The following is a 27406-nucleotide window of genomic DNA, read 5'->3' on the forward strand; positions in this document are numbered from 1 at the left end:
AAAAGAGGTATTTTTTTATTTTTGTCCCCGAAAAGTTGCCGTCGGTAGGTTAAAGTCCATAGATCTTGGCATCTGACAACGAATAGAGGATGTCGAGCGCTATGGGTCGTACGGCGGCAACTGGAATCTCTTTCCCCACCAGCCTCGATGATTGTTCGGACGTTCTGTCCGCCGTGCGGCTGCTCGGCTGCGTCGGCTCCGTCGCTCAGCAATAAACAGCTGGCGTCAGTGTGAAACGTTGAACGGGACTGCGCGGAACTAGTCCCTCGTCTCTCCTTCCCTCCCCTCCCAACCGATTATATCTTGGCGATCGACGCGTTCTCGGTCGCTGTCCAGCCAGCTTTCAGCGCTTTTTCGTCGTTAACTCGAGTCGGCGCGTGTCCGAGTATACGTGTCACTCGTCCACGAATCGACGAGGAAGCCGAACGAGTGGCGTCGCTGTGGAAAAGCTGCGGGGAAAGCGGAGTCTCTTTGTTCTTTGCGACGACTCTGCGCATAGACTAGTAGTGCATGCGGCGCAGCATTGTTTGTGTTGTGCGGCGCCGTTGGTTCGGTGCTCTCCTCGTCCCTTCTTCGAGACTGGCATACTAACGATAAGTTAAAATTCTGAGGATTGTACAGATTCTCGTAATACGACGTCGTGACCGCTGTGAAACAACAGTGTCGCTTGAGAAGCGAACGGGAAAGAGACAGAGAGCGAGAGAGCGCGACGGACGCGGTGGCGTAACGCGGTGCGCGAGTGCTTTGTTTTGCCGAGCAGCTGATCTGAGAACAGCTACGCGACGATAAACGAGACGTGTTGGCAGCGAAATCGGCCGTTCGCTCTTGCTCGTAACACGCGTGCCGGTGTGTTCTCGTGAATCCGGAGAAGCTTTTGCCCGCCCTATCCGACGCTGCGTTCGAGGCGTTCCGAAAGCGTCGTCGCGTCTCCAGGAACCCCGGATCCGATTGATTCGACGTCAAAACACACACCAGCGGTCGAGCAGCGGTTGATCCCGTTGCCTAATCGATTGCCGTCGTTACGCGTCGTCAGACGGATTTCCGTGAGGTTCGACGTCGAGGGAGTGGAAACGAAATCGATTTTCGTGATATCGGACTGTTGACGGAAATCACGCTCAAGTTTGTCGGAGGAATCATCGGATTCTCTTTTCCACGGAAGGATCGCTTTCTCCTCGAAAGGTTTCGAAAAATTTTGGAGACAAATGATGACATTAAATGTTTCTTCCGTTTACATTTACTTCAACGCTAGAACGTATGCGGTGACGTAAACCACACCGGGAGCGGCATTGGCATCGGAGAATCGCGTTATGACATAAGATACGACGATCGACCGACGTCGCTCATCCCCACAGAAGCGGGAGTGAATATTCAAGTGGGTGAGCGCTCGATCGTGCGGAGAGCGAAACTCGCCTTAACCGGAACTTTCTCGCAGTTGCAAGAAAGAACAAAGGAAGTTTCAGGTATCGAGGAGACTCGATGGTCAGGTAAATCCCTTCTATTTTGAAGCAGTCTGCTTTTAACGCATCCTGAATGGTATTCTGCGACGTGACGCGATTGACGTCTAGCGGGGCCTCGTCTCGGGATCGACGTCGAGGATCGCGTTAATCGATGCTGCATAGTCTTGAGGGGGCCGTCCTCGCGAACGACCGAGAACGTGGGGTACGGCCCCGATCGAGCTGACTGAGGGGAACCGTCGGGGCCGAGGGCCCCCTGCTGCTAACGGGGCCTGCGGAAAGAAGGGTCCGCGACGGCAAATATTCCGGGGCTACCCTAGCAGTTTCACTTTGGTTATCGCCACCGGCGTATCACCGGCTTCAAGATGCTTTACATATTTCACGTTGATACCGGCACCACCATCACTTTCGACATCAAGCTGGCTTTACAAAGGTAATGACTTTACATAATTATTTTTCGTTGTCTAAATAACGGTAAATTGCAAAAAAGAAGAAACGATTTTTCGTTAAATACGGAATAATTCAGAATATTTATTTCTCAAGTAGCACGTTATTATTATATATTGAGAATATAAAATTTTAATATCAGAATTTATAAAATATTAGATCTAAAAAAATTGCCTCGATGGAAACTTCGAGAAATATTGAGTCCAACGTGGTTTCGTATACTTTACTTTTTGTTCACGTTTCTTCATAATTGAATATCTTGAGTCGTAATAATTGAATATCGTGTTCGATGCTTAGAAGTATTCGAGAAATAAGTGTGATGAAAGGTGTGAATATCAGAATTTCTCATAAAACATTTACTCAAATTATATAAGAAGCGTAATTGCTTGATATCGACGGAATTCGCTGTTTGCGCGTATTAACGGAGTGATTAGCGCTCGGCATTTAGCGAGCTCTAATAGCGCGAATCGACGCGACTCGTACGAATCCAAGGATCCGCCGAAGGTTAACGAATTGCAAAAAGAGTTGCTGCAGCAGCGGACGTGGGCGGGATCCGTCGCGTGAGATTGTGTGCGTGCATGCGTTGAAAGCCTTTTCGAATTGCGAGCAGAAACTTTCCTAGATGCGCGACATCGTTTCGCGCTGCAAACTTACACCGAAAATAATATACGACGAAATCGACGCGATGCAGCGCACGTGGGTGTGGGTTGGCTCGTGTCGCGCACGAGTTTGACCTGATGGTAAACTCGGCCAAGCTCTCTCCCGATGCGTACGACGCGCGCGCATGATGCAATGAACGCCGTTCTTTCGATACTTCTGCTAGCCTGATCGAACATTTATCTTTTCTTCGATTCTCGTGTAGCGTTTCGCAATTTATCTTGATTTTAATGATAATATATGAGTTGACTTTTCGTTAATAAATTTTCGCAAAAAAACATTAATTACAGTTAAAATTGAAAAGGAACAAATTAAACTTTCAGGGAAATCGCGGAGAAACAGATCGGAATGTTCTACTTATACTCGTTTTCGAAAAAGAAAAACTATTCCATAAGACTTCGTAAAAAAATTATTCCATTTATCGCTGATTAAGATCAGCAGCGAAATCTCACCAAGTGGGAAAAATAATAGTTTCTACGCGTCGTGTGATCACTTCGCATTAAATGCGTCGGAAGCGCATTTTCGCATCGTACTGCGCACTTTTACGGACGCGACGCTTTTAAGGAATACAAGAATACAGCTGTGACGCGCGCACTGAAAATATATTGGCTCGCGACACATCGGCCGCTCTACATGTATTGTGTCACGCGTGCTGAATCGCATCGTACTCGGCCAAGCTCTCTTAATAGGCAGCGTTTTAAGGGAGAGCGATGGACTACAAGGCTCTCTCTTCATGTTCAAGTGACGTGACGTCAGAGAATCAATTGAGCAAAAAATTGCTGATGACGTTTGAAGATGGATGAGAGAACACGTGTAATTATAGTACAATACAGTTTCTGTAATTCAAATTACTGAACGCAACGTCGCGTTTGGATTATATCTATCGCATCTAGCGCGCATGTATGTGTTTTATCTCACTTTGTACCATGATTTTTTCCCGTTTTTATCAGAATGCTCTCTCGCATATCGATATTTGTGAATTAAGATAACGACCACAAAGACGATCATTGCTCGTCGTCGTGATAATTAACAATCTGTGTCAATTTGCCATCGCCCCGATTTGCTTTTATTCTCTACGCTTGCTTAGTAATCGCGGCTGCGCGGTTAAGCGTGAATGAATAAATACGCTGCGGCCTAATTGCAGCGTCACGATTAAACGCAAAACTAGGCAATCCCGTTGCAGTCAACATCGACAACACATCGCGTATGTTTCATTTGTTTACTTGCGCTTTGTTTACATAGTCATCGATAAAAATATCTGCGAAAAATCATGCGCTGACAATTTTTTACAACACAATTCTATGTCAACATATGCATTTTATTACAGATCTTTCGAAAAACAATGCACTTTAAGCAGTTTTTCTCACTGTTATCTAAAATTATGAATAATACATGTTATCTATTAATAGTTGATCGAATCGTTTTATTCTCTCCTATAAAGACGATATAAAGGTGATTCTATATGCAAAAATAAATGAAAAATGTGAAATAAAATTTCTTTTCTATATATATACAAAACTCTTTTTACGAGAAAGTTATTTTAAAATTGGAAAACCTAATTTTTTAAGAATTAATGATTTGCATGGAAATTCTAATCTCGAAATGTAAAAGAAGATATTCTCAAGTGAATAGATATCTTAACGAAGTCGCGATAACAAGTGTCGCGTGTGTGTGTATGAAATATGAGCCGCATGGTGACGCGTGCCACTGTCGACATGCAGTCTCGAGATGTAGCCGAACGTGCTATACTCATTGTCAGTTATAACGCGATCATAAATGACTGGCAATATTCCACTCTCGTACGCTTCTAACGCGAAGCGCTTTCGATCAACGCTGTGAAAGCTTTATTCGGAATCTTTAATTTCAACATTAAATTGTTTGCTAAATAATATCTCGCTGATTTTGTTAGCGTTAAGAAAAATCGATAGTAAATTGTGTGAAAAATAACGTCAAGGATATCGATCTTCGGAAAACACTTTGCATAGCTTGCGGGTATCTTACGACTCGTAAAGTAAAACAGATAATTGTCGCAGCATTTATAAGAACATGACGATTATGTAATAATTTTAATAATGTTGGCATTGAAATATACTTTTTTTTTTTTTTAAATTAATACTCCGCGCATCTTGCTCTTCGGACAAAGAACACTGTTTAATTAATTTTGCTCAAGGTTTTAACGACATTGGCATGCCATTCCGATTCCTTTTAAGTGTCATTTATGATCGCAGTATTCAAAGAGACCGAGGATTTAAATTTTCTTAAAGCATCGTAAAGACTTATTGATTACGATTGCAGAATGCGTTGAATGATGGTAATTTAGCAATTAAGAAATAAAAAAAGATATATTGAAAGTTGAACGTTGAAAATTGAAAATATTGTGATAATAAGAAAACAACTTTATATGCAATATATACGCGATTACGCAAGGTTCCACATGCTACGTAATCAAGTGAGTTTTTTCTCATTTTTCTCGCCCACCTTTTGTTGTTTTTTGCATCGGTGCACTCGCACTGCACATGATTGATAGAGTGGTGGCAGTTTAATTATTCGCATGCAAATTTTTTTCCAAGCACGTGTCAATTCTAGAAATAAAACCGAACGATATATCTATCCGCTTTCAGAGTTAAATCCTCTCATCAGAACAAACGAAATTCCGATTTTTGAGCGTATTTATCGCGTAGCATTATTATGGCTGTCATAATTCTATCTATTCTGTTGCTTTTCTTTTCTCGTTATCTCTTTGCTGCTGCATCCGGCGATGGAAACGCATCATCCGGCAATTACGATCGCAGTATGAACTCCTTATGGAAATCAGGTCATATAAGCCTAACCGTCTTCGAACCGAGCGTTGCTTCTTTCTTGCCTAAAGGCGTGATATCGCCCTTGATTTACTGAAGCGGAAGAGATTTTCCGAGCTTCGATGTAAAGAATCGAGAAGAGATATTTTATACGTAATACAACTGCATTAAGCCGTAATGTAACCTATAAACTGTACTTATGTACTGTAACGATTTATATCTTAAAAGTATATTTACTTTTTCTATTTGCAATGCATTTAGAAATCTGCAAAAATTTGATTTTATTTCTAACTTTTTCTGCACATTTCAATAATCATTGTATGTAACCAAAGCATTTTTAAAGTATTATAAATTAGATTAGAACTGTACATCGGATAAAGTAATCTCGATGTACGGTTCTAGAATTGAAAAAAAAAGTTTTAGACAAAGAATGTTTGTTATCTAAATATATTAGTGCAAAGGTTTCCATCGTTTTAAGGCAATTTTCTTGAGTTGATATTTTATAAATGATATAATATTTTTAGTTAAAGTATTTTTATCAGTATTATTTACTACATTTTGCCATCTTTCACGCAAAAGATACCACGATAAAAGTTTTTTTTTTTTGTGTTTAATCTATCTAAACACGAGCGACGGAAACTCTTGCATAATGCATCTAAATATTGCTGTTATCAATAACATTTAACAGTTTAATTAAATTAACTTTTCTGTTCAGTGTCAGTCAGCTGATGGAGGCGATTGAGAGGGACTGTGGCGTGGTAGCGGCTCATCAGGTGCTGCTCATGAGCGGAGGCGAGTGCCTGGAACCGACTGCACGCGTGTGTTCCTACTCAGCTGGAACCGACACGAATCCGATCTATCTATTTAGCAAGGCCGCCATTGAGAGCAGCTTACCGCCCACACCGAGTATAGATTACGGTTCCGGTAAGTAGTGAGCTTCTTTTTTTTCATTTCAAATTTTTATTATATGGGGACGAAATATATAGATGATTTCGTAATCGTATACTAACGTCTCAGCTTGCGTAATTATTTATATTTAGATACACATGAATCGATATGTAATTAGTCAACAGAAGATAATCTATCTCGCTGAGATATTTGATAAGAAAAATATTATTAGCAATAATATTTCTTGGTCTTATACGAAATGCAATAAAGAATATTTTTATTATTAATGATGTAATTCATCGTGTTTTTATAACATTATTAGTTCGAAAGTTAACGAATAAATTATCGTTTATATGTAAACCAGCGTTTATCTCGCAACCGAACCAGTTCTCCTAACACGATAAATTCGTCACTTCCGTTTGAAATGCCCGATAGCAATGCACGAGCAAAGTACTGACCGATTCTTCGCTTAATTTTAATAATGAAGGAAGTGATAGATTTCGATCTATCTAGCTAGAGGCTAGACTTATATCGAAAAATCCAAGATTTTATTGTTGATATTGCGCAATTTTTTAACGAAAAGTCGTGTCGAAAGGGCATTAGTAAAGATTTTCGTTATATCGACTCGAAGAGAAAGAAATCGGAAGTGATATCGTTACTAAAGTATCGGGCGCTGATTACTTGCGGTAAATAGAAAACGATAACGCTGTTATTATACTTAACACGCTGTATCTTGTTTTTGTAAACATCTCATAAGTCTTCGTCGTGATGAAAAGATGAAGAAAACTGCACGCGATGCTATTTTTTGATAAAAATACGTCTCTGCTCTCGTCCCGTTATTAATTTCCCAGAGTTTAGTTAGGCTTGGTAATATGCGTGTTGTCCTATTTTATACTTTCTTTTATTCACTTCTTTGTTTTGTACCGTTAGATTACTGCGACTCGCTTCATTACTGTGTTCGTTTCTCTCTCTTTCTCCCCGATTGCGCGTAGATGCGCGATCAAGGCGCGAGCTATGATTTAGCAGCACGCATATCCCTTGCGGTAAGTCAAGTTTCTAGACCGCTCGTGATTCGACCACAAATCACATCTATCGTGAAATCAATGTATTATGGGTACGCATCGTCGACGTGAACGATCTCTAGCAATCGAATTAGCTAATACTTTTCGTAAGAACAAGAATCTAAATATTAACAGGACTTTTGTAAGTCACGCTTTCTCTGATAAATTCTTACTTGTTTATTAAATCTAGCCCTCTTTTTTAATTTTTTTAAACCTTATACCGTGCGCCTTTAATATCTAATAAATTTCTCTAATTATCTTTTTCTATAGATAATAATATCGATCAAATATATGGATAAATAAATATAATAATTTCAAATGTCTTGTTTCGTATAATAATATGAAGACTAAAGTATATATATTTAATTGCTGTAAATATAATTTAACGAATATACATTTTGTTAATTACTACTGTTTTCATGCTTTCTCTATTCTTTTTTAACGACCGTAGAAGTGATAATTATGCAAAATACTGGATTTCAGTTAATTACGATTTCATTACGATTAATCTCCGGACATGTCTAATATTTTTTGTGTTTACGTATCACGATAATCCAACGTAGTACAAGATAATGAGAGGTACGAGAACAAGTTATAGCTAATTTGGTTTTAGAATATGAGGTATATATGATATATATGATAAGATAGAATATGATATATAACAGAATGTAGATAGAACGTCGCAACAGACGTGTTATATGATATTGGTAGAGAGTCGCGCGACTGCATGTTAGATCATATATGCCGACTGCCGGCGCGAAACTTTGACCTGCGTTGTTAACGAGTCTCGTGATCAACCGTTCGACCTGATTCTGTTGTCCACAGGATAAACATCTGATTCTCCTTACCGCAAGTAATTGCACCGGCGACGCGACATCGAGAACGCCGAGTTCCCGTTGCATAGAGCGTGAAACTAGGCCGCTTAGGCGGTATGACGCTTTTCCGCGAGCCGCAAAAATAGTCGGTGACTACTTCCCGAAGTCACGACGTTCTACGTCGAGAAAATACCCGAGACAGCTTTAATTCCGTTCATCCGCGCGAGTTTACTGCGGAAGCTTCTCTCGCGCAGCCGTCGCGTTATATTAAGTACTCTCGTCTCTCTCGCGAAGCGGATGCGAGATGAGACGTCCATTGAATTATGGCAGACGTATCTGCGGTCAATTGAATTACGACGTGTACGGGCGAAAGGTAGCTCCGGTGATAGCGAACTTTTATCAACGGCAGATCCGAATTGCCAGCGTTATTACGGACATTTTTCAAACGAACACGCGCAATAAATCATAACGGATCGTTATATGAGCCGTTTTTTCTTTAAATGGTATAAGTTCAACTTTGAAAAAAAAAAGAGTTTAATAATGTTTTTAAATAGAGCAAAATGTAAAACATTAAATATTTCAAAATAAGAAAAAGTGGACTTATATCACTTTCAAAAAAAGGCTCATGTTTTTCTTCATTGGAAAATGCATTTGTTGAAATCGTAATTTATTAGAATTTTCTACGTGAAAAGTATCTCGAGATATTGAATTCCATTGAAGATTAAATTAGTTTCAAGATTAAATTAAGTTAAGTCTTCTATATTCTTTTCTCTCTCTCTCCCTCTCTCTCGAAAGATGAATCGGTCGTTGCTTTAGAGCCGCGGCCATGAACGTATACGAACTCGCGTTAAGCCGCGAATAGAACAGAACTGTTTATCGGGAATCGAAGACACCGGTGTGACGTTAGAATTGTCAGCTGATTAGAGATCTTATGTGAGTTCCTTCGTCATCGATTTCAAAAAAAAGAAAATATCACAATAGCACCGCTATAGTATGTTTACTGCTGGATATATTGCAGCATTTATTTTTTCAATAAATGATTTAAATTAAAAACTTTTGCAATAAATAATCAATTTACGCTAAAACGAAAGAGATATTTTAACATGGTCGATTTGTAACGGTCGATTTTTCGTAGTTTGATTATCTAATATGGATATCTGTAGAACTTTCATACTCACGCGTTAATTCGCAGCGATTGGATTTAATACAGCTCGAACGGTGTCTTTTTCCTGGTCATTAAATCTAATTGACTCCGATTCGCGGTTAGTTGATTCTCGTTCGCGACATAAAACGCGAGCAAAATTACGAGATTACCGACATCTACTTTCGAATACTCATTTCCACTTTTTCTCGAATTCAATATTTTTTTAACTTTACTTCAACCAAACATATATATATAACACTTTATTTTAGCCAAATTTATGGGCTTTGTGCTATCTTGGCATTGTCTTTGCTTTATCAAGTTTCTGCAGTGGAAAGATATTGTTCTAAATTTACGGAAAATAACGCCGAACAAAAATCGTTGGTGAAAAATAAATGGCATTAGATAATATTTATGTTGAATCATAAAGATAAAATGGGAATTCAAATTATAACGTATAATTGTATCAGGCTATTCCTGCGTTTATCTTTTACGTTTACATGTTACAAATATTATTGGAACATTTATTCTCTCTGCGTCCATAAATACGTTCCTAAATATACGCATATTGTAATTATCTATCAGTGACGTGATAAGATTTTTTTTTTTTTTAAATAACCGCGGCATTTACAACGCGTTGTCTCGCCTGCGATGTGAAATATCGTAGCATTACAAAAATTGTACTGTTATCGTTATAAAAAGATATATTTGCACCAAACCAAGACAAAAATAAAAAAAAAATACTGGACGATAGCTTCAATTTAAGTGATATGCAATCGTACTACTGGGGGCACAGCTCTTAAGCGCTAATTATCGCGAAAACATTGTATTTTGCCAATAATCAGTCAATAAGAATATTAACCCGGGAAACATCGCATACTTTATGTTTGTTTCAAGTAGTCGCATGATATCTTCCGATTACTTTTATTACAAATATTTTTGAGATATTGTATAATATATTTTCATTATAAAACATGTTGTTCATACGTAACATCAGGCAAAGTAATAATACCTGAGCAGACAATTTCCCAGAGAAATGTCGATGACAATAGCACATTTTATTTTTTTTTACTCTAGATAAAGAAAATTGGCAAGCAATTTACAAAGTTTAATTCGATATTAGATTTCTCATTGAGACTGAAGTGAACCCGGGAATAGTCGCGCCGGGTCACCGTGACCCAGGCTATTACGTTCTCCACCCTATACATGCGCCGAGTGCATGCACATGTAAAGTCGATACCGTAGCTAGGGGTTCGTTAGGTTAGCATGCGGGGTGATTTTTTATTCCTAGGTTCTCAGGAAAACATTCTAAACTGATAACGAGACAAAAGAATATGTCGACACATGTTGCGTTATTTGTTTCGTTATAGCGATATCGCGTTCTGTACGTAAAAAATTTTCAAAAATTTACTTTAAAGACACATGTTTTAATTATTTTAGTTATTCCGCAGCGTCATAAAAGTATCACATATCGATTCCCGCGATTTCGAGGAAAAATTATTACTTTCGAAATGTTAGTGTCCGAAAATTAGTTATCGTAACGCGTGAAATATTGAAACCATTTCCGCGTTGGTTATACGTGATACGTAAAGCGGCCTATGACGAGAAGACCTCGCGTAGGGCTACGGAAAATAATAATATAGTATATGCGTATGCTTGCTCGCATGCGGACGCAAGGATTGTTGTAATCGCACATTGCCGCATCGAGTACGGTCGTGCAGAATGCGCGCGCATGGGTGTGCGGTACATAAATATATTACCGCTTGCACCCCATCGAAGCTATCGTGAATCACGTACAGGGTGTTCTAAAAAGGGAATCGCAAAATGGGAACGTGTAAAAGTAGGCAGTTCTAGACTCAATCTAGACTAGCTTCAAACAATCTTATATAAGAGACTGATAACGTGAATACTGATACTCCCACAAGAATAAACGACAAGATAAATGAGGATTGTAGGTCAACGCGTGAGTCCATGACGTATTATAATTTGTCTATGATAGATATATATTTCCGTAGATAAAATAAATTATCTGTACTTCCATCAATTAATTTTTAGATTTATTCTTTATAGACATTTTTCCAATATTATACCTTTTTCTTTTTTTAAATCAGCCTATATATTTCTTGGCAAGCGGCTTATCACGACCATTTATTCGAAGCAACGAACACTTTGGCGAGTAAACATACGTGCAATCGACACATCAAGCTTATCGGAGCTTTAATATCATTTTCAACGAGGTAGTTACTGAGGTATACTGCACATATCGCGTTTAAAAAAGGAAATAAAACATTAGGATCATAAATCGAGATTTTTATGCCTACCAACAGTGACACGAACGGGCATTTGTTGTTGAATAATTTCTAGCAATACACAAGTTTGCAATCAATATAGTTTTATATAATGGACTGGTGTATCGCATAGAGCGAACTATCGTCTCGTGATAACGAGGTTGCGCTTCACAAGCATCGTTATTGCGCGTGAATATAATTACGTCACAAAGCTAACATTGTTCCTTCCGCTTCAGACTTTCAAACTATACCAACATTAGGCGTTGGCCAACAGAGTTAAATTTTTAAATTGCATAAACTGTAATTGCGAATAAAATACTTCATGCTATGTTGAGCTTTCACCGTAACTTTTTGCAGTACTCTGCATGATTCCGCGAAATGTGTAATCCTGCAACGGTTGATTGTATACAGAATTAATATACCTGTTTTAATTACAAAATGTAACATTATAGAAAAACAAGTTTTTATATAACGTTCTTTAATTATTTTACAAAACATTTAAGAAGAAACCTGTATAATTTACATTTTACGTAATAAATATTCGACAATATTCAAAATAACGAAACATTTTGTTAAATATCATGATGTATGCAACTAAAATGCTATTTTTCGAAGATGATCACAATTCTATTCTTTGATCGGACGACTTAGAGCGACGCGAACAACTTGGTGTGTTCAGTTGATAAATGCCTCGCAACAAGTACCTGCTATTATTTCTTTGTGTACGACTGCGTGTCGTAACCACTTCTATGTACGCGCGACAGTGTTTGCGCATACACGCAACACTACATTGTAGCCATAATTCTTAGCGATTCTTATTTCTCGCGTATTGCAACAGACCGGCCTACGCGCCCGGTAAGGCTTTCCGTGCAAGACCGCGGTAAGTTCTTTGATGTCTTTGCATCGCATGGTATATATAATCTTCGTAATAATTTGATAAGCACACTTTCCTTGTAGCCAGCTTGACTAACTGATCAGAACCGAGTTGGAATTGTGCGGATTGCGCGAGTGCGATGACCGCGATCAGCTGTTTTATACACGCTCACACATCCCGCAACTTTACTTTTAAAGATAGATTTTCTATAGAATTTGGAGTCTCCCTCTCTAGAAAAAATTGTGATCTATAATTCGATTTTTATAATGAATGGTTAATTAATAAAACTTGGTACATCGTTAATAAATCTTTTCGTCTATTCCAAAGCGCGGGCGAAAGTTAAAGAGCGACTCGGCAGAACATCGAAGAAGATTAGAATGAAAATCGACTTTCTTTAGCAGTTAGCGCACTCTAACACTCTTGGGGAGGGGTAGCACACAGCTCGCGGCTCTTTGGCGGTTGTTTTGTTTCTCGGGAATTCTGCAACGATCAGCGCGTGAGCGGTGCAACCATGCGATTTTCCGTGTATCGCTCGGCTAGAGCGCAGCCTGCAATTATCGTGTGAACGAGGCCGAACCTCGCCGATGGCTTTATTTCGTACTTTAATGACTATTCTTTCGAAGTTCTATGAATGCATGCGAAATGCGTGACAGCCGTCCGAATTCCCCTCGGTAATGAATTGAGCGATAAATCTGATCTGTGAGAAGATATTGCGATAAGCGAGAACTCGGTGAGAAAATCGACACTGATTACATCTTGCCTCAGCACCAGTTCGAAAAGCACTTTCCAGACTTCTCGAACACTTTTCTCCGTCAGAAATTCTTCGAAACAGCGACACAATTTATCTAACACGCGCCTTTAACGCGATTTCTCCGCGCTTCATTTGTATCGGCGCTTACTGTTTCTCGTCACGAACCATCGCGTCCGATTTTTCTTTTTCGGTGTGTCCGTGCTGCGCTTCGGTTTGCGCGTGCAATTGCCGTGCGAACGAGGTCGCGACTTATGTAGTTAACAGCCTTCGATGCTGCGGTCGTAGCCGATGCGATGACTTTAAGGCGTGTAATATATGAGTGATAATCTTCTAAAATTATTACAAGCGCAAGATACAATCTACATATTCCGCAACAGTTTCCGAGATCGCAAATATGTAATGTATTGTATCGCGCCTATGCCGCGTTCGAATCTGTCGTGGGCTTCAACGTCAATAGAATCAAAATTGTTCCCTATCTTGGGGCTTCTCCGTGTAGTAAACGTATTAAAAGCTGCCATGTGAAGCTGCACACCGACGTAATACAAGTTTCTACAAGCCCTGAAACTACTTGATCCCATTATATACTAACTTTTGTCGAGGCGCGCTCTATAAAAAATACGATCGATAAAATGATGTAGGTATATGATACATTGCTTCGGGTCTACGAAACATAAATATCTTATATCATTGTTTTTTTCCTATGTTATATTTCTATAAATATCTTACATTTGGATTTTTTTTATTTGTTTTACGATGGTAAAAAAACTTTGGAGTCAAGAAAAATTTTCTACGCGTAAGACGATCAAAATCATTGGTTCAGTAACCGATAACATTTCACGTCAGGCTATATTCCAGGCCTCGGTACCGTTTCTCGGCGTTTTTTTTCATAATAATGCTTATTGTCGCGAGTAATCTCTTGCGAGTCGATTATCTCCCTCATGAAAGTTGAAGGAACGCTTCGGTAAAGAATAGTGTACGCACACAGATCGTATACTCAAGTAGATTATGACAAAGAAAAATATGTTTTTGTACGCGCCACCCTTTCAAAAGAAGGTTTGATAAAACGTTTTAGATTATTGATTATTATTGCATATATGCACAAAGAAGAATGAGCACATTTCGCAACGAATAATGCATTTATCGAGACGTAAAAATATATATTATAATTCTGCACGTATGTTTTATATAAATCTTGAATTTTTTAAACTGAGAAATACAGAAATAAATTTTTTCCGTAACAGAAGATACGTAAGCTTCTTTATATGTTACATGTATAATATTTCGAGTACGATAATGCAAGCGAGCAGAATAAAGTACAAGATTGAGATACGAGATCAAAGAGCGCATTGAATATATTCTTCCTAATTTTTCAACACGTCATAAATTGCAACGTGTGCAGAAAAGAGAGAAAAATGAACACGTGTTTAAAGAATAATTATTATTGTCAGAGGTTATCGTGTAGTTTGAGATCTCGATGTGGAAGATGCCGCGAACCCATATATTACGCGTATATCGCGTGCATTTACAAGTAGTGCATTGGAATAAAGAATTGCGATAAGCAATGTAATGATTACATCCGGTGTGCTTTTACTTTTTCGCGATATTGATATATATATTTATTGATGACGGCTCAACTTTCGAATATGATAACATTGCGGAATCCCGTCGCCGATTGTTCAATTGTGCATAATGATATTTTTTACACTTGCAAATCAGTAGGGTCATTCGGACAGTGTTCCAGAGATCGAGACCGGTCATGCATACATTATCATAGAGTATGCACGATAGAATATGCAAATTATCGTCTAAACACTGGCGTACACTGCATCGCAATTTTTTTTCTTGCTTTATTTAGATTCCTTGCCGCTTCGTTTATTTGGATTTTTTACGATTGTCTCGGGCAGGTTTTTTTTGCGATTTCCCGTGTATGAATTAATTGTTCTATCCGGACGTTTCCGAAGCGCAATTTGCTTCTTGGATCTAGAATATGACGTAAGATTGTCGAAGCGATGTATGTCACGTCGACCTTGAATTTTCATCGCGTGCCAAGATTGCGTTCTCTGGCGAGCCCCGTCGATCAATTATATACACCTGCCACTTGGTTCAGTCCCCGATCCGGTAGCTTTCATCCCACAAACTCGTTAATTTTAGCGTTAACATTATCGCTACATAAGAAGAGAATACTTTTTTTAACTATCTCGCTCGTACTATGATCGAAAACAGATTAAAGCTTTAAACTGCTCGCGTCTTACAATTCCATTCGCGTTTTCGTTTTACGAATTAAGTGGAGTCTCATTAAATTCTCGGATTTTGCGAATTGCTGAGTCGCATGCGCTTCCGGACGTCTGATAATCATCAAACGATCATGCATCGATTCTCGTTTAATCGTAGCACGCGCGGCGATTTAAAGAAAATGAAAAATCTCTTTGATGAAATTAAAATTGAAATTACACACGAAGTGAAATAAAACGGTTTTTATTTTGCATTCTAGAAGGAAATAAATTGTTCTGTACTTTTCTCGTAATATTATACATGTAATTTATGTAGCGCATAATTTCGAAAAATGTATTACAATCTGTACATAATGTAATTGTGTCTGCGAATTTCGTTAGACTGACATTAGGGAAGAGATAAAATAAACTGAAATAACTTGCAAAGTTAAATGTTTAATTAAATAAAATGTTGAGGTTATTACGCTGGATTTTTAGGCAAATATAATTTCATACAGGTAATACGAACTTAATTTTAAAATAATGCGTCCTTTTAAAATATTATTTTTTCCGTTACATTTTTATATTAATTTCTATCGATGACAAATTTCAATTTCCAGAGGTTCGAAATTGATATCTGTGGGACTTTTGCTCAAATAAAATTTCTTTCACAAATGCAGTGAAATGAAATTTTATATATGTACATGAAATAAAACACTACTTTACTATTGTTATGTGTTATTTAAAAAGTATTGCACAGAGTTATTTCAGTTTAATAAGATATTAAGCGCATGCAAAAATTTCTATCATTGACTAAAAATATTGTATTATTTATAAGATATTATTAAAGAAAATTGGCTTAAAAACAACGGAAGCTTTTGCATATCTTCTTAATACATATTTATTCCATATTATTTGTACTAACAATAAATTAATTTCCATGTTAATTGTTTGTTTAACAGATGTCGACCTCCAGACTCAGATCGACGCCTCACTGGCTATGCCAGCCACTTATCAAACCGTTTGTGCTCGTGCTCATTTAGCTCAACAATGTTGCGGTCTAGCGCGAGAACAAACAAAGATCTGCGAGAGGCTGGTTCACGATCAGCATCTTCAACAACAAGGTTGGGCAGCGGTAGTTGCAAATCTCGAGGATATCACGCAAATGTTTCAATCCCGAGCCGAGCAATTTCAACAGGCCTTTGTCCTGTACCTCGCCGAAAGGCAACAACATATGGAGCTCCTTGACAAGTACGATCTTTTATTATATCTATTCTATTGATGTGTAAATACGAAGAAAACATCACCCTTTTTATCTTTAATCTTGTCTGAGTTTTTATTACTCAGTCGCTCTTCAATTGTAAATCAAATTGTCATGAATTATTGGCAGAAATTTGTAACCGACAGTTTAAGCTAGATATATCGCTACCATTAATATAAAAAATAATTAATATAACATCTGCTTTCTTGTATTCGATAGATTTGATGCCGACCGGTGCGGTAATTAAATAATATTGAGAGCGAAGATTGAGAGCGGATTCGGGGCGCGTTGCGGGTCATTAAGCAAATTTTTTTCAATGAGTTACGTGCCCATAGAGCTACCGTAACGTAATACTACTCTCAATAATTACTTTAATTACAATGGGATATAATTAGCATTGAATCTACATTTTAATTATTATAGCTTCGATTATCATGTTTAATCGTCGTCGTTCCGATTACCATTGGTTACATTGCTAATGAGTATTTAATTGATCCTCTGTAATTTCATCCAAAGATATGCGGGCTAAAATGCACCGGGCAATATTCGACAAACGTACAAATACAGATGGAAATATTGTGTGATTAACATTAATATTTAAAATTGAATAATATCGAATATTCAATAACATCCTCAGATTTTTATATTGAATTTTTTAATTGGATATTTAAATTCATATATTTTGTAAGTATGGCAAACATATATGCAGGTGAAAAAATGAGTATCAATATCATTACAGCTTCAGCGCCGATCTCGGTACCCTCGCAAAAATTCCTATTCTACCGGCCTTACGAGCGCAAGCTGAGGGCCTGCTGAGTCTGGATGACCAGCCTAGTCATTCGTCCGAGTCCGCGTCGGAGGACTCCGGGGAAGTGCTAAGCCTACTTCGATGGATCTCAGCGAAGGACAATCAGAGCAGCCTAGAGCAAGTGGCGGATCAGTGCTCGCGCGGCTTGGAACAGTTTGACGAACGGTTAATGCAGGCCCTGAAGGCCGAAGTAAACACGGCCATCGACAACGCTAACAAGCAGGAGATGAAGGAGATCAAGGGTTTGGGCGAGAGATTGTTCGCCCTGGAACAGTTGATGGTGCAGACCAAAAGGCTCGTTCACGAGCAAGGCGAGCTGGCTCAGGGTTTCCTACAGAATCAGAATCGTGCTACCAATCTGGGTGACGCGAGCGTTCTGCCTGATCTCTGCACCTCCCATCGCCGACAGTTGGTTGTCATGCTGCAGAATCACAATCAGCTGCGCGACATCCGTCGTAGATGCACCAAGGCGAAGGAAGAGCTCTCGGTGAATATCTATCAACGACTCAAGTGGATCATGTACGTAGAGAACAAGATGGTGGAAGTGGGCAACAAGCTGATCATATATCACGAGAGTCTAAAGCGGTTGAGGAGGCACCTGGAGGTGCTTCAGCAAATCCACTTGGCTCCACAGATGTACATAAGCGCGGTGGTCGAGGTGGTCAGAAGGCGCACTTTCTCACAGGCTTTTCTCGTGTGGGCGAGTAACCTCGCGTGTCAGTTGCTGACGGTTCACAGCGAGGAGCTGGCGCGTAGGCGAGAATTTCAGAGCAAATTCGACGGCCATTTCCTCAACACCCTTTTCCCCGGTCTGGAAGACACGCCGCCGCCGTTCGCGACGCAGGCGCCTTCCGTTTTCGACAACGAACTACCCAAGGTGCAAGATTTTGATAATTATCGTCTGAACTGTCACTTGGCTCGCATAGTTTTGAATATTTTTCTACTTAACGAATATTTCGAATATTTTAGCTGACCGTGGACGACATGGAATCACTGAGATCACAGCTTCCGGATTTGGCGCTCGCAATCTCCACGCCAAATTTGAATAGCATCACACAATTTTTCTTATCCAAGAGCTTCACCGAAGGCAGCACCGATGACAACAAGGAAAAAGACGCCACGTCGGCGAGCACTGACATTCCCGCGAAGGAACAAGATCGGGCTAGAGTGCCGATGTTATCCGACAGGTGAGCGTATCGTTACGCATACGCCATAAAAGGAATCACCGCGAATGTAACGTGTGTAACGTACCGATTTTCAGGGGTGGCTTCGAATCCGAAACTGATACGGAGGAGTTCGAGAAGATCGGTCAGGCCGGCGTGGACGCGACTAAACCCAGCGTGTTCGACGGGGCGAAACAAAAGCGGCAAAAGCAATTGGAGGTTGGTGCCTCTCGAAGCGTGTCCCCTGCTTCCTCGACCTCAACTAACGTCTCCCCGCTAAACTCGAAAGTCGCGGATCTAACAACGCGTTCGTCCACGTCAAGCGAACCCGGCTCTTTCCAATTTCCCAGCCTGTCCGTCGCAAGCGAGCGCCCGGCGCAGCTGAGTCCGCTGACCGAATGCGTGGAAAACGGCGCCGCCGACTCTTCCGTTTGCTTGCTCCGTAGTGGTGCGAGCGGCCTCTCCAACTATCGCGACGTCCTGCCGCTCGAGGAGCAGCATTCCCTCAGCCCGAATCCCCCTTCCCTGACACGGTCCTCCGTCATGTGCGACGGCCAGCACCAGCATCAGCATCCGTTATCCGGTAGCGGCGGTAGCAGTCCCTCTGTCGGCGTGGGCGCTACCGACTTCATGGGTACCGAGTTTTACATGGACGAGTCCCTACCCAGCAGCCTCAGCGAGCATCCCGCCGACGGCCAGCATCAGGCTATCGTATCCCTCCTTCAGGTACTGGACGACTTACAGCTCCCTAACAAACAACTCCCGTAGTCGTAGCCACGTAAAACGTCCCGTAAAACATCGTCTTCGTTCTCCGTCGTTTACCTCTTGTGCTTTAAAATGTACAACACTCTTCTTTCTCTTTATTCTTTCCTTCCTCTATCCCGCATCAGACATCGAAAGTATTACTCGGTACTTGGATGTACTTGTAGTTGATTCGTTTTTCTTGTTTTATTATTTTTTAGATGCTTAGGTTATTGTTATCTTCGTCTTACTTTAATAAGCTATTTACACTGACTGTATGCAACTAGATCCCGTGAGACGTGAGTATGTATGTTGCCTTGTTGTATCCCGCAACTACTAAATCGATCGAATCAAAATTATTACACTTTCTAATTTTTGTATCGCTTACTCAATTATAGCGGCATCCAATAATAGACGTGTATATATGCGTGCATCTTGATTTTTTACAGGATAGCTGGCGTCGCACTCGTTTCCTAATCCCTTGAAGCCACACACTTCCCTTCAAAACCTATTGAATTCATCCACACGATCGCTTTTAAAAAGAATACATCCGTTCTAAACGAAAATTGTTGCAATTCTTTGCGTAAATTGGATATCATGATTCAAAATTTAAGAACAAGGGTGGAGTTTTCTTCCCGCGCGAATTCTTCTTAACTTTTCACAGAGTTGAGGACAATTCGTTTCATAAAATATATTTTCGAGTATGCTCATCGAAATATCTCGGTACTTGTTGTTTATTTCAGGAGAATCTTGGTAACACGCGTGAAGAGGTGGAAAGGTTGCGTTCCATTCTGAAGACTATGAAGGCAGTCGTACGCGAGGAACTGACTTCTGTTCGAAACGAATTGGCGATTTTGCGAGATCAGTCCAACGATGGTAAGAGCCTCACTGAGATGACGGAGCGCGTCCGAGTGGCGTTATCTTTGTACTCGCAGGATTGTGATAGTCGTTTGCAAGAGCGCGAACAAGAACTCACGATTGAACACGAGTTCAAGATGGCAGATATTAAGAAACTAATGCAGAATCACGAAGAAGAAATATGCACGCTGAAACGAAATCTTTTAGAAAAAGAGACAGAATTGGCGGAGCACGAACGGTTAGTGGCCACAATGCGTCAAAAGCTGGAGGACGAACAAATGGAAAAGAGAAATTTGCAGAGTCGTCTACATCAGCAACTTGAGGATTACTCAAGGATATTAGAGCAAACGCGTTTAGACAAAGAAGAAGCTGTGAAAAAGACGAATGACGAGAGATTCCTCGAAATCACTTCCTTGACGAATTCTCTCGCGCAATGTCAGAAGCGAATTCAAGAACTGGAAGAGAATCTGGCCACTGCTCACAGTGATCAAGAAAGAATAGTGAAAGAGACAACTGACAAGTTCCAAATGGAATATAAAACAGAATTAGAAACTATTAGGAGTCGTTTCAAGCTAATGGCTGCTTCCACCATGGAAAGGAGTCCCAGCGATTCTAGTCTAGAAAAAATTGAAGTAAGTAACAGTGTTTTTGACTTATTATTGAAAATCAAGTGGACAGATGTGTGAGAATATTGTTTTATTTTTTTTCAGCGAACGGATGTTATCGAGCTTGTGAATCATGAGGCGATTCTAGCGCAAGCAAAGGAAGATATGAAAGTAGAAAGCGCCATGGCACTTCGTACCGCTATTGAGAAAGAGAGGGCTGATTGCATGGCGAAATTGGATAACGAATTAAGATTGGCGAAAGAAGTGGTCGAAGAGAAGAACAGAGAGATAGATCTGTACAGAGTGAGAACGGCTGCATTGATGGAACAGGGCAAGCATTACAAGAACACAATAGACCGATTGATCGAAGAATTTGAATTCAAATCTGATATACAGCAAATATTGAAGGAAAAGGTACGGTATCGTATATATTATTTATATGTATGTGTGATACGAGATGATTGAAAAAAGGAACGATATAACGAGAAATATAGTATTTGCAAGAATAAAAAAAGATGGCCTATCAACATAAATTCTTTCTTTCTAAATCACTCTTTGTATTTTCATATTGATTATTATATTATTATGATTTCTCTATTTAATTATGTATCTTTCTTTTATGCGTAGATGAAAAATCTTGAAACGGACAAAGCACGGCTAGAGAGTGAAGAATCTGCAGAGCGAACGGTCTTAGAACAAAACGAAAACATTGTGTATCCCATAGAAGCTGCAGCATGCAAGGACCCGAGTTACGATCGGTTGACTGCCAGTCAAGTCGGTTTGCAGGAAGTCTTCAAGGATGTCGATACCGACAAATACGACGTCGAAGTCTCAGAATCGAAGAAAGTACGATTGGAGGCTGGTGACGACGATTTGACTCGGCTGTCCAGGCGACTTGAATCTCTCGAAAACGATAACAAAAGATTATCCTGCGAGTTAAAGACGATACGCGCGAGTAAAGTAGTGGCCGAAGCGAAGGTGGAGACATTAAGGACGGATAAGATTCGTTTGGAAATCGAGTTGCTGAACGAACGAACCAAGAGTATATTTGGCGTCGAGTCGATGCCTACGGAAAGTCGCGACAAGGAAATGAATGCATCGGTTGCGATAGTTACGGACTTAACTTCAAGTCGAGACCAGGCTACCAGTCCAGAACCGAGTCGACGACCATCTTCCAAATCAGCTTCCACCCTTATACGCTTGCACCCTTCTTTTCCCGCCTACATAAATAAGAAAGTCGCGGAAAAGATGGACAAGATGGTGCAACAGGGAATTGCCAGTGTCACCAGTTGCAATGCAGGCGATGTAGTTCTCGTTTTTTGGGATGCAGTACACGGCAACTACGCGGTGTATCAGGAATCTTCGACTCTTTATTTTCTTCATTCAGACTATGTGGGCGCACTGGACATAGAGATGAACCCGAACAGTTCTCGGAGGTGCGTTCTCGCGGAAGTGATCGACAAAGAATATTGTCATGCAAGAAAGGTAAGGCTTGTTGACTATTTAGTGAGTTTCAAGCTTATAATATTAAATGATATCGTTTTGAGAAAATAAAAAAATTTTCTGTTGTTACTCTTTTTCTAGCAGGAAAATCGGTACCATGTTCCACGTGGTACAAAATTCTACAGAGTGCGCGCTAAACCACGAGATGGACGCGCACTGATTGACGAGACGGGTTCGATGTCGAAAAGTCAACTACCGTAATTTTACGTTCAGACTAAGTGTCGAGAATCCCTTGATTCTTGCCTAGTACAAGCGCTGTGATCGAGGGTTTGCGACGGCAGGGCCGCGTTCGTTAGGGGACCAGCGACCCGGAACGCAAATCCCGAACTTACGTCTCCGCAACCATCCGGAAACCTCGGATCTAGGCCAAAACCTGCCAGAGCCTCTAGACGCATCCTTGATATCGATGACATGTGATGGGGTGATGATACACGGAAAGAGGTATGCGCAAGTTGGGTAACATGAAATGAGACGGAAGGATGCGCCGGCGTTTTATTGTGATATAAGTAATTTTTAAACGAGTGAAACATATTTGCCGAATGCTGTGGTTAGCTGTGAAGCATAACGATATTTGTATTCTTCGATTTTCCTTTTTTCATAAACGAAAAAACAAAGGAATGTGAGTGTTGATTCTCTCTTTCAATAATTTGATAGGCTGACCAGTGTGTGTGTGAGAGAAAGAGAAAGAGAGAGAAAGATTGTTTAACTTCAGTAGTACAATGCGGGAAGATGAGAGCGTGTCTCTTGAGACAATGTTCAGCTCTTCCTCTCTCCGCATTTTGATGATTATCTTTGCACTATGAAAAAAAATGTAGCTATAAGTTTTACAAAACGAAGGTATTGTGCGAAATATGCGATTTGTGTATTATAAATATACACAGTATCAGATAAATGTATTCGAACAAATGCTTTATTTTCATATTTTCAATGCCTCTTTTACTAGTATTAATTGACTAATTTATAGAGAAAGAAAAAATGAATAAATTATCTCGGTAAATGTGTGAAATTTTGATAAAAAATATATGTGTCAATAATAAATAAAAAGTATTCAGGAATTTAATATTAACAGAATTAGCAAAAAAATCATCTATTGGCATAGATTTACGAAAATAAATAACAAAATATTGCCCAAAATGCATTTGTAATTGTAATAATGTTCGTAAAAGTATTAAAATAGAAAAAAGCAAATATTGTCCAAATACATTTGTTTGGTACTGTATATAACCGTATCAGATAATACGTAGAATGCATATATATATATATATATACCATTATACGAGGCGTGCAATATATCCGCGTACGGAAATCTCGTAAGTCCTAAGACGGAGCTAAGATTTTGTAAAGTGGAAACTGTCTCGTGACCGTGTTGTGCAATTTCGCGAATACACCTAACACATTCAGTTTATACGAAAATGCTATCGCACTAACGCGATTGTATATTTCCGATGATTCATTCGACAATGCCTTGTGTGAATTTTCTTCGCAAATCGTCTTTTCATTTATCTCTTTATACTTTGATTTCTCTTCTCTTGATACTCTTTATAATCATTTTGTAGTATCTACGGAGAAACGTGAGTCAATGTTTCATTTTGATAGAGTGGAAAAAAACAAAAGCTACAATATCATTTACTTTGTACGCAATTTTCAAATATTAATTTAAGCAATGTCCTATTGTAAAGCTGACCTGAAAGAGAGGCGCACTCTGAGAGGCGTAGAATGTATTTTATAAATGTACACATACCACGCATGTATATAAATTTTTTTCTATTGCGTTTGACCGGTGTCCATGTGCAAGTATGCTCATCGTTTACATATGAAGAGACACTTGCAAATGATTGCTCCTAATCTCTTAGTTATATTATATCATTGTATTGTTAAGTATCGCCACTATCATTTTTTTGCGACGCATAAACATTCGTAGTACAATAGCTGTGATTGTTAGCTTCACTTTCTCACTTCTATTTAATTGTTAATTAACTTAATTCCTTGCGGTGTCGAGCGATGATTCGTTCTTTGTTTGATCGAAAATGAACTTGTGAATATTTTCTTTCTTTTCATAAAAAAAAAAAAAATAACGTGAAACCAATTCTCTCGATCTTCAAAGAACAATGATCATCGTTCGTTCGCGACGATTTCAAATTGGTGCGAACTATGGTAAAGCACCAGTGAAAAGCGGTTTGCAAAGTATGCTGATACGTAAGATAAACCGTTCCGTAGAATATCGAGCTATCTCGAGCTTCTCTCGAGGGAACGATACATTCGCTTTCGGCGTATTGCAAAGTAGCTAGTAATTATTAAATTACTCTTTCGTCTTCAACGCGAATGCACCGCGTACACCGCATATGCGCGCGCGCAAGACGATTGACTTGTATAACGCGGCTTTCCGAGGGTGGATGGGCGAAAATTTTCCTCCTCTCTCAGGAACACCGTCTCTACCTTCATCATCGTTTGTCACATGAAATCGCACACGGAGGAAAAAAGTGTTCTTCTATAAGGAAATAATGCGATCACTGTGTAAAGAAACGATGACAATAGTAACATGTTTTACTGCCATCGCGATGAAATTACTTATACAATTCGAACTGTAGAATCGATCTCTGTATGCGATTTTCGTGTAAGTTTATGTGCACCTACGGTTCCTATTACACCAAACTTCTTCGTAGGTTCGATAACGCCATGGATACACGATGCACTAAAACCCTGCAGGCACGCAAAGCTAGATACCACGTTGCTTCGAACTGAATATTTTTCGATAAAGCTCACTTATTCTCGTACTTGATATGCTCTCTCTTTTTTTTAGATATATTTATAAATTCGTGACACCAACAATGTAACTGTTGAAAAATGTGAGAAACGCGAGTCAATGATTCTATTCATTGCATATATTTGGAAATAAATAGAGTTTTATCAATTCTTACAAGAGAAAAAGAAGCAAAACACATTTGCACATACGCAATCTACGTCCCTTTCATACTTTCCAAAAATTACGTTTGGAAATTATCCAAGAGCGGAAATTTTCAAAGGGAGAAAATCTTGTTAGAAACATGTGTATATAAATGTATCCGCATACGATACCGTGATATTAATTTGCACCAAACTTGTAACTCGAGAAATGGTGAAAAACGTTCAACTGGGACGTCGAGAAGCGGTCGCTCGACGTCGCAGATTATATTTTTCGCTAAGAATCTCGAGACTAAACTCTAAGTAAACTATGTGAAACTGATGTAATCTTGTTGCGTACCACATGACACAAGACAAAGTGCGACAGTGTTTTAAAATGCAAACTCATAATTGACTAATTCCAATTTTTTATTCTTAGAAAAAAAATACTCTAACAAATTAAACCTTGAAATATTTTTCGAAGAAAGTAAAACGAATTTTTGCACAATTTAGCGACAGGCTGTAACAAACTATTAAGTTATCAGCCTTATTTCGATTTTATTAAATTAAGAATTTAAATATCACGTTATCATCGAAGTATTTCAAAAGTGCATCATCGAAATGCTCGTATTTCTGATAGAAGAACAGTCGATCTTGCTCGACTGAAAAAATTGATACTACCATTATTAAATTTACTGTTGCAACACCTGATAGTATAAGAGAATGAAACTATTTCGATGAAAAGAAACAACATTAGATTAGCAATACTTTTGGAAAGAGTAAGCATGAAATAAGAAAATGATTTGTCTCCGTAATCTTAAATTAGCGCAGTTTATTTTGTCATATACCTAAGATATAGCTGTAGGAAAGCTTCAATTTGTATATGATTAAGGTTTTTTAACGACAAATTTAATGTTTCTAAATTAGTGATTGGAAATTAATTGTAAATATTAAAGAGATCGAGTTCACGTCATTTCCGCTAATTTTCAATTAATGAATTAAAATTAATTTCTATTATTGAATTAGAATAAATTGTCAAAAAACTACGAATAATGAGTGTTTGTTAATTAAAGGGGACACTTGTCTTTCATGATCGAGGAAATTACAAGGGACAGAAAGTCAATCACCAATCAAGCCAACGATAGTGTTTTGATCGAGCTTAAAAATCATAAAAATCATAAACATGTGCATAATATTATCTATAAACTTGGCTGCCGTGATTTTAGACACGAAAGCAAACCAATCCTCTTTTTTGAGTAAGCCCATACGAATCTCGACACCGAAGGAAATCTTTAAAATCTCTACGCGCGTTTTCCTCTTCCTCTTTCTTTATTTTTTCGGTAATTCTTCCTAATAACGCATTATTTGAAGAAAAAAAACTCTGCAATTGCGCGGACGAATTTTACACATCATCACTATTCATGTGTCCTGTTACGTTCGCCATTTGCGAACACTCTCGTAAAAACTCTATCTCTCATAAAGGATAAGTAAGGAAGATATTGCGCATGTGTAATCGAGAAAGTGTAACGCGTAGGCATATGATAATAATAATAATATTGCATTACATACATAACAATTGTGATCGTGAGAGTATCTATTGCGAATAAAAATCAGTTACAAATAAATCATGTGACCTTTTTCCAAACTAGATCGACTGGTCTAATTTTTAATCTCACCCGATCCTTAAAATCGTTTAGCTTGATAAAAAAAAAATTGAAAGATGCCTAATAAACAAATCTAATATCTCGAATAACATGTAAATTAGCAAAATATTCTAGTAAAGTACAACTTATATTTATTTATGAATAGAGAATATAAGTTAACAGTTGAATTTAATTTCAAAATGAATGAACACATTTGCAATAAGTAATCTACCATCGCCAATTGTCACGTATATTGTTTTGCTTTTGTTAAGCTTAGTGCAAATTATAGTAACTATTTATAGTAACATTTTACACATTGACGAACTATATTACAATTAATATAACTGGACAATAAAATATACATATAAATATATATATGTTTTAGATTATACATATTTTTTGATTGTGCATTATTCCCACCTTTCTAATTAAAATTGAACACAATAGTTAATTAATTTTGAAAATAATTCAACAATTATAGAATTCAAAAGACATGCTATGTGCGTAATATAACAATAGCAATCAGATATATTCAGTGACGAGGATGAAATAATTTATAG

General features: G+C 38.7%; 2 protein-coding genes across 4 annotated transcripts in view; one reads left to right on the forward strand and one right to left on the reverse strand.

Annotated features, from left to right (window-relative positions):
- LOC105672942 (uncharacterized) overlaps positions 1-27406 on the reverse strand; it is a 131160-nt gene that overhangs the window by 102546 nt on the left and 1208 nt on the right. The window lies entirely within an intron of this gene.
- Atg17 (autophagy-related 17) lies at positions 191-26851 on the forward strand. 3 transcript variants are annotated; one of them, XM_067357094.1, is made up of 10 exons: positions 191-1887; positions 6072-6280; positions 16347-16635; positions 17385-18330; positions 18423-18640; positions 18715-19342; positions 20101-20847; positions 20926-21234; positions 21448-22305; positions 22408-26851. In XM_067357094.1, the coding sequence occupies exons 1-10, from the start codon at positions 1820-1822 to the stop codon at positions 22522-22524; spliced, it is 4389 nt and encodes a 1462-aa protein (XP_067213195.1). In that variant the 5' UTR covers positions 191-1819; the 3' UTR covers positions 22525-26851. The 3 variants fall into 3 exon arrangements, with proteins under 3 accessions (XP_067213195.1, XP_012223640.2, XP_067213196.1); XM_012368217.2 differs by having other exon boundaries at positions 194-1887; positions 22405-26851; XM_067357095.1 differs by having other exon boundaries at positions 199-1887; positions 18715-18835; positions 22405-26851.

This window comes from Linepithema humile, chromosome 6 (genome assembly GCF_040581485.1).
Source record: "Linepithema humile isolate Giens D197 chromosome 6, Lhum_UNIL_v1.0, whole genome shotgun sequence".
NCBI lineage: Eukaryota > Metazoa > Arthropoda > Insecta > Hymenoptera > Formicidae > Linepithema > Linepithema humile.

What these genes read in the sequence shown, in the direction of transcription:
- Atg17 (XM_012368217.2), top strand. Translation starts at nt 1,820, where the DNA reads ATGCTTTACATATTTCACGTTGATACCGGCACCACCATCACTTTCGAC. An exon ending in AGCAAATATTGAAGGAAAAG is followed by an intron (nt 21,235 to 21,447) that starts GTACGGTATCGT and finishes TTTTATGCGTAG; the next exon opens with ATGAAAAATCTTGAAACGGA. An exon ending in AATATTGTCATGCAAGAAAG is followed by an intron (nt 22,306 to 22,404) that starts GTAAGGCTTGTT and finishes CTCTTTTTCTAG; the next exon opens with CAGGAAAATCGGTACCATGT.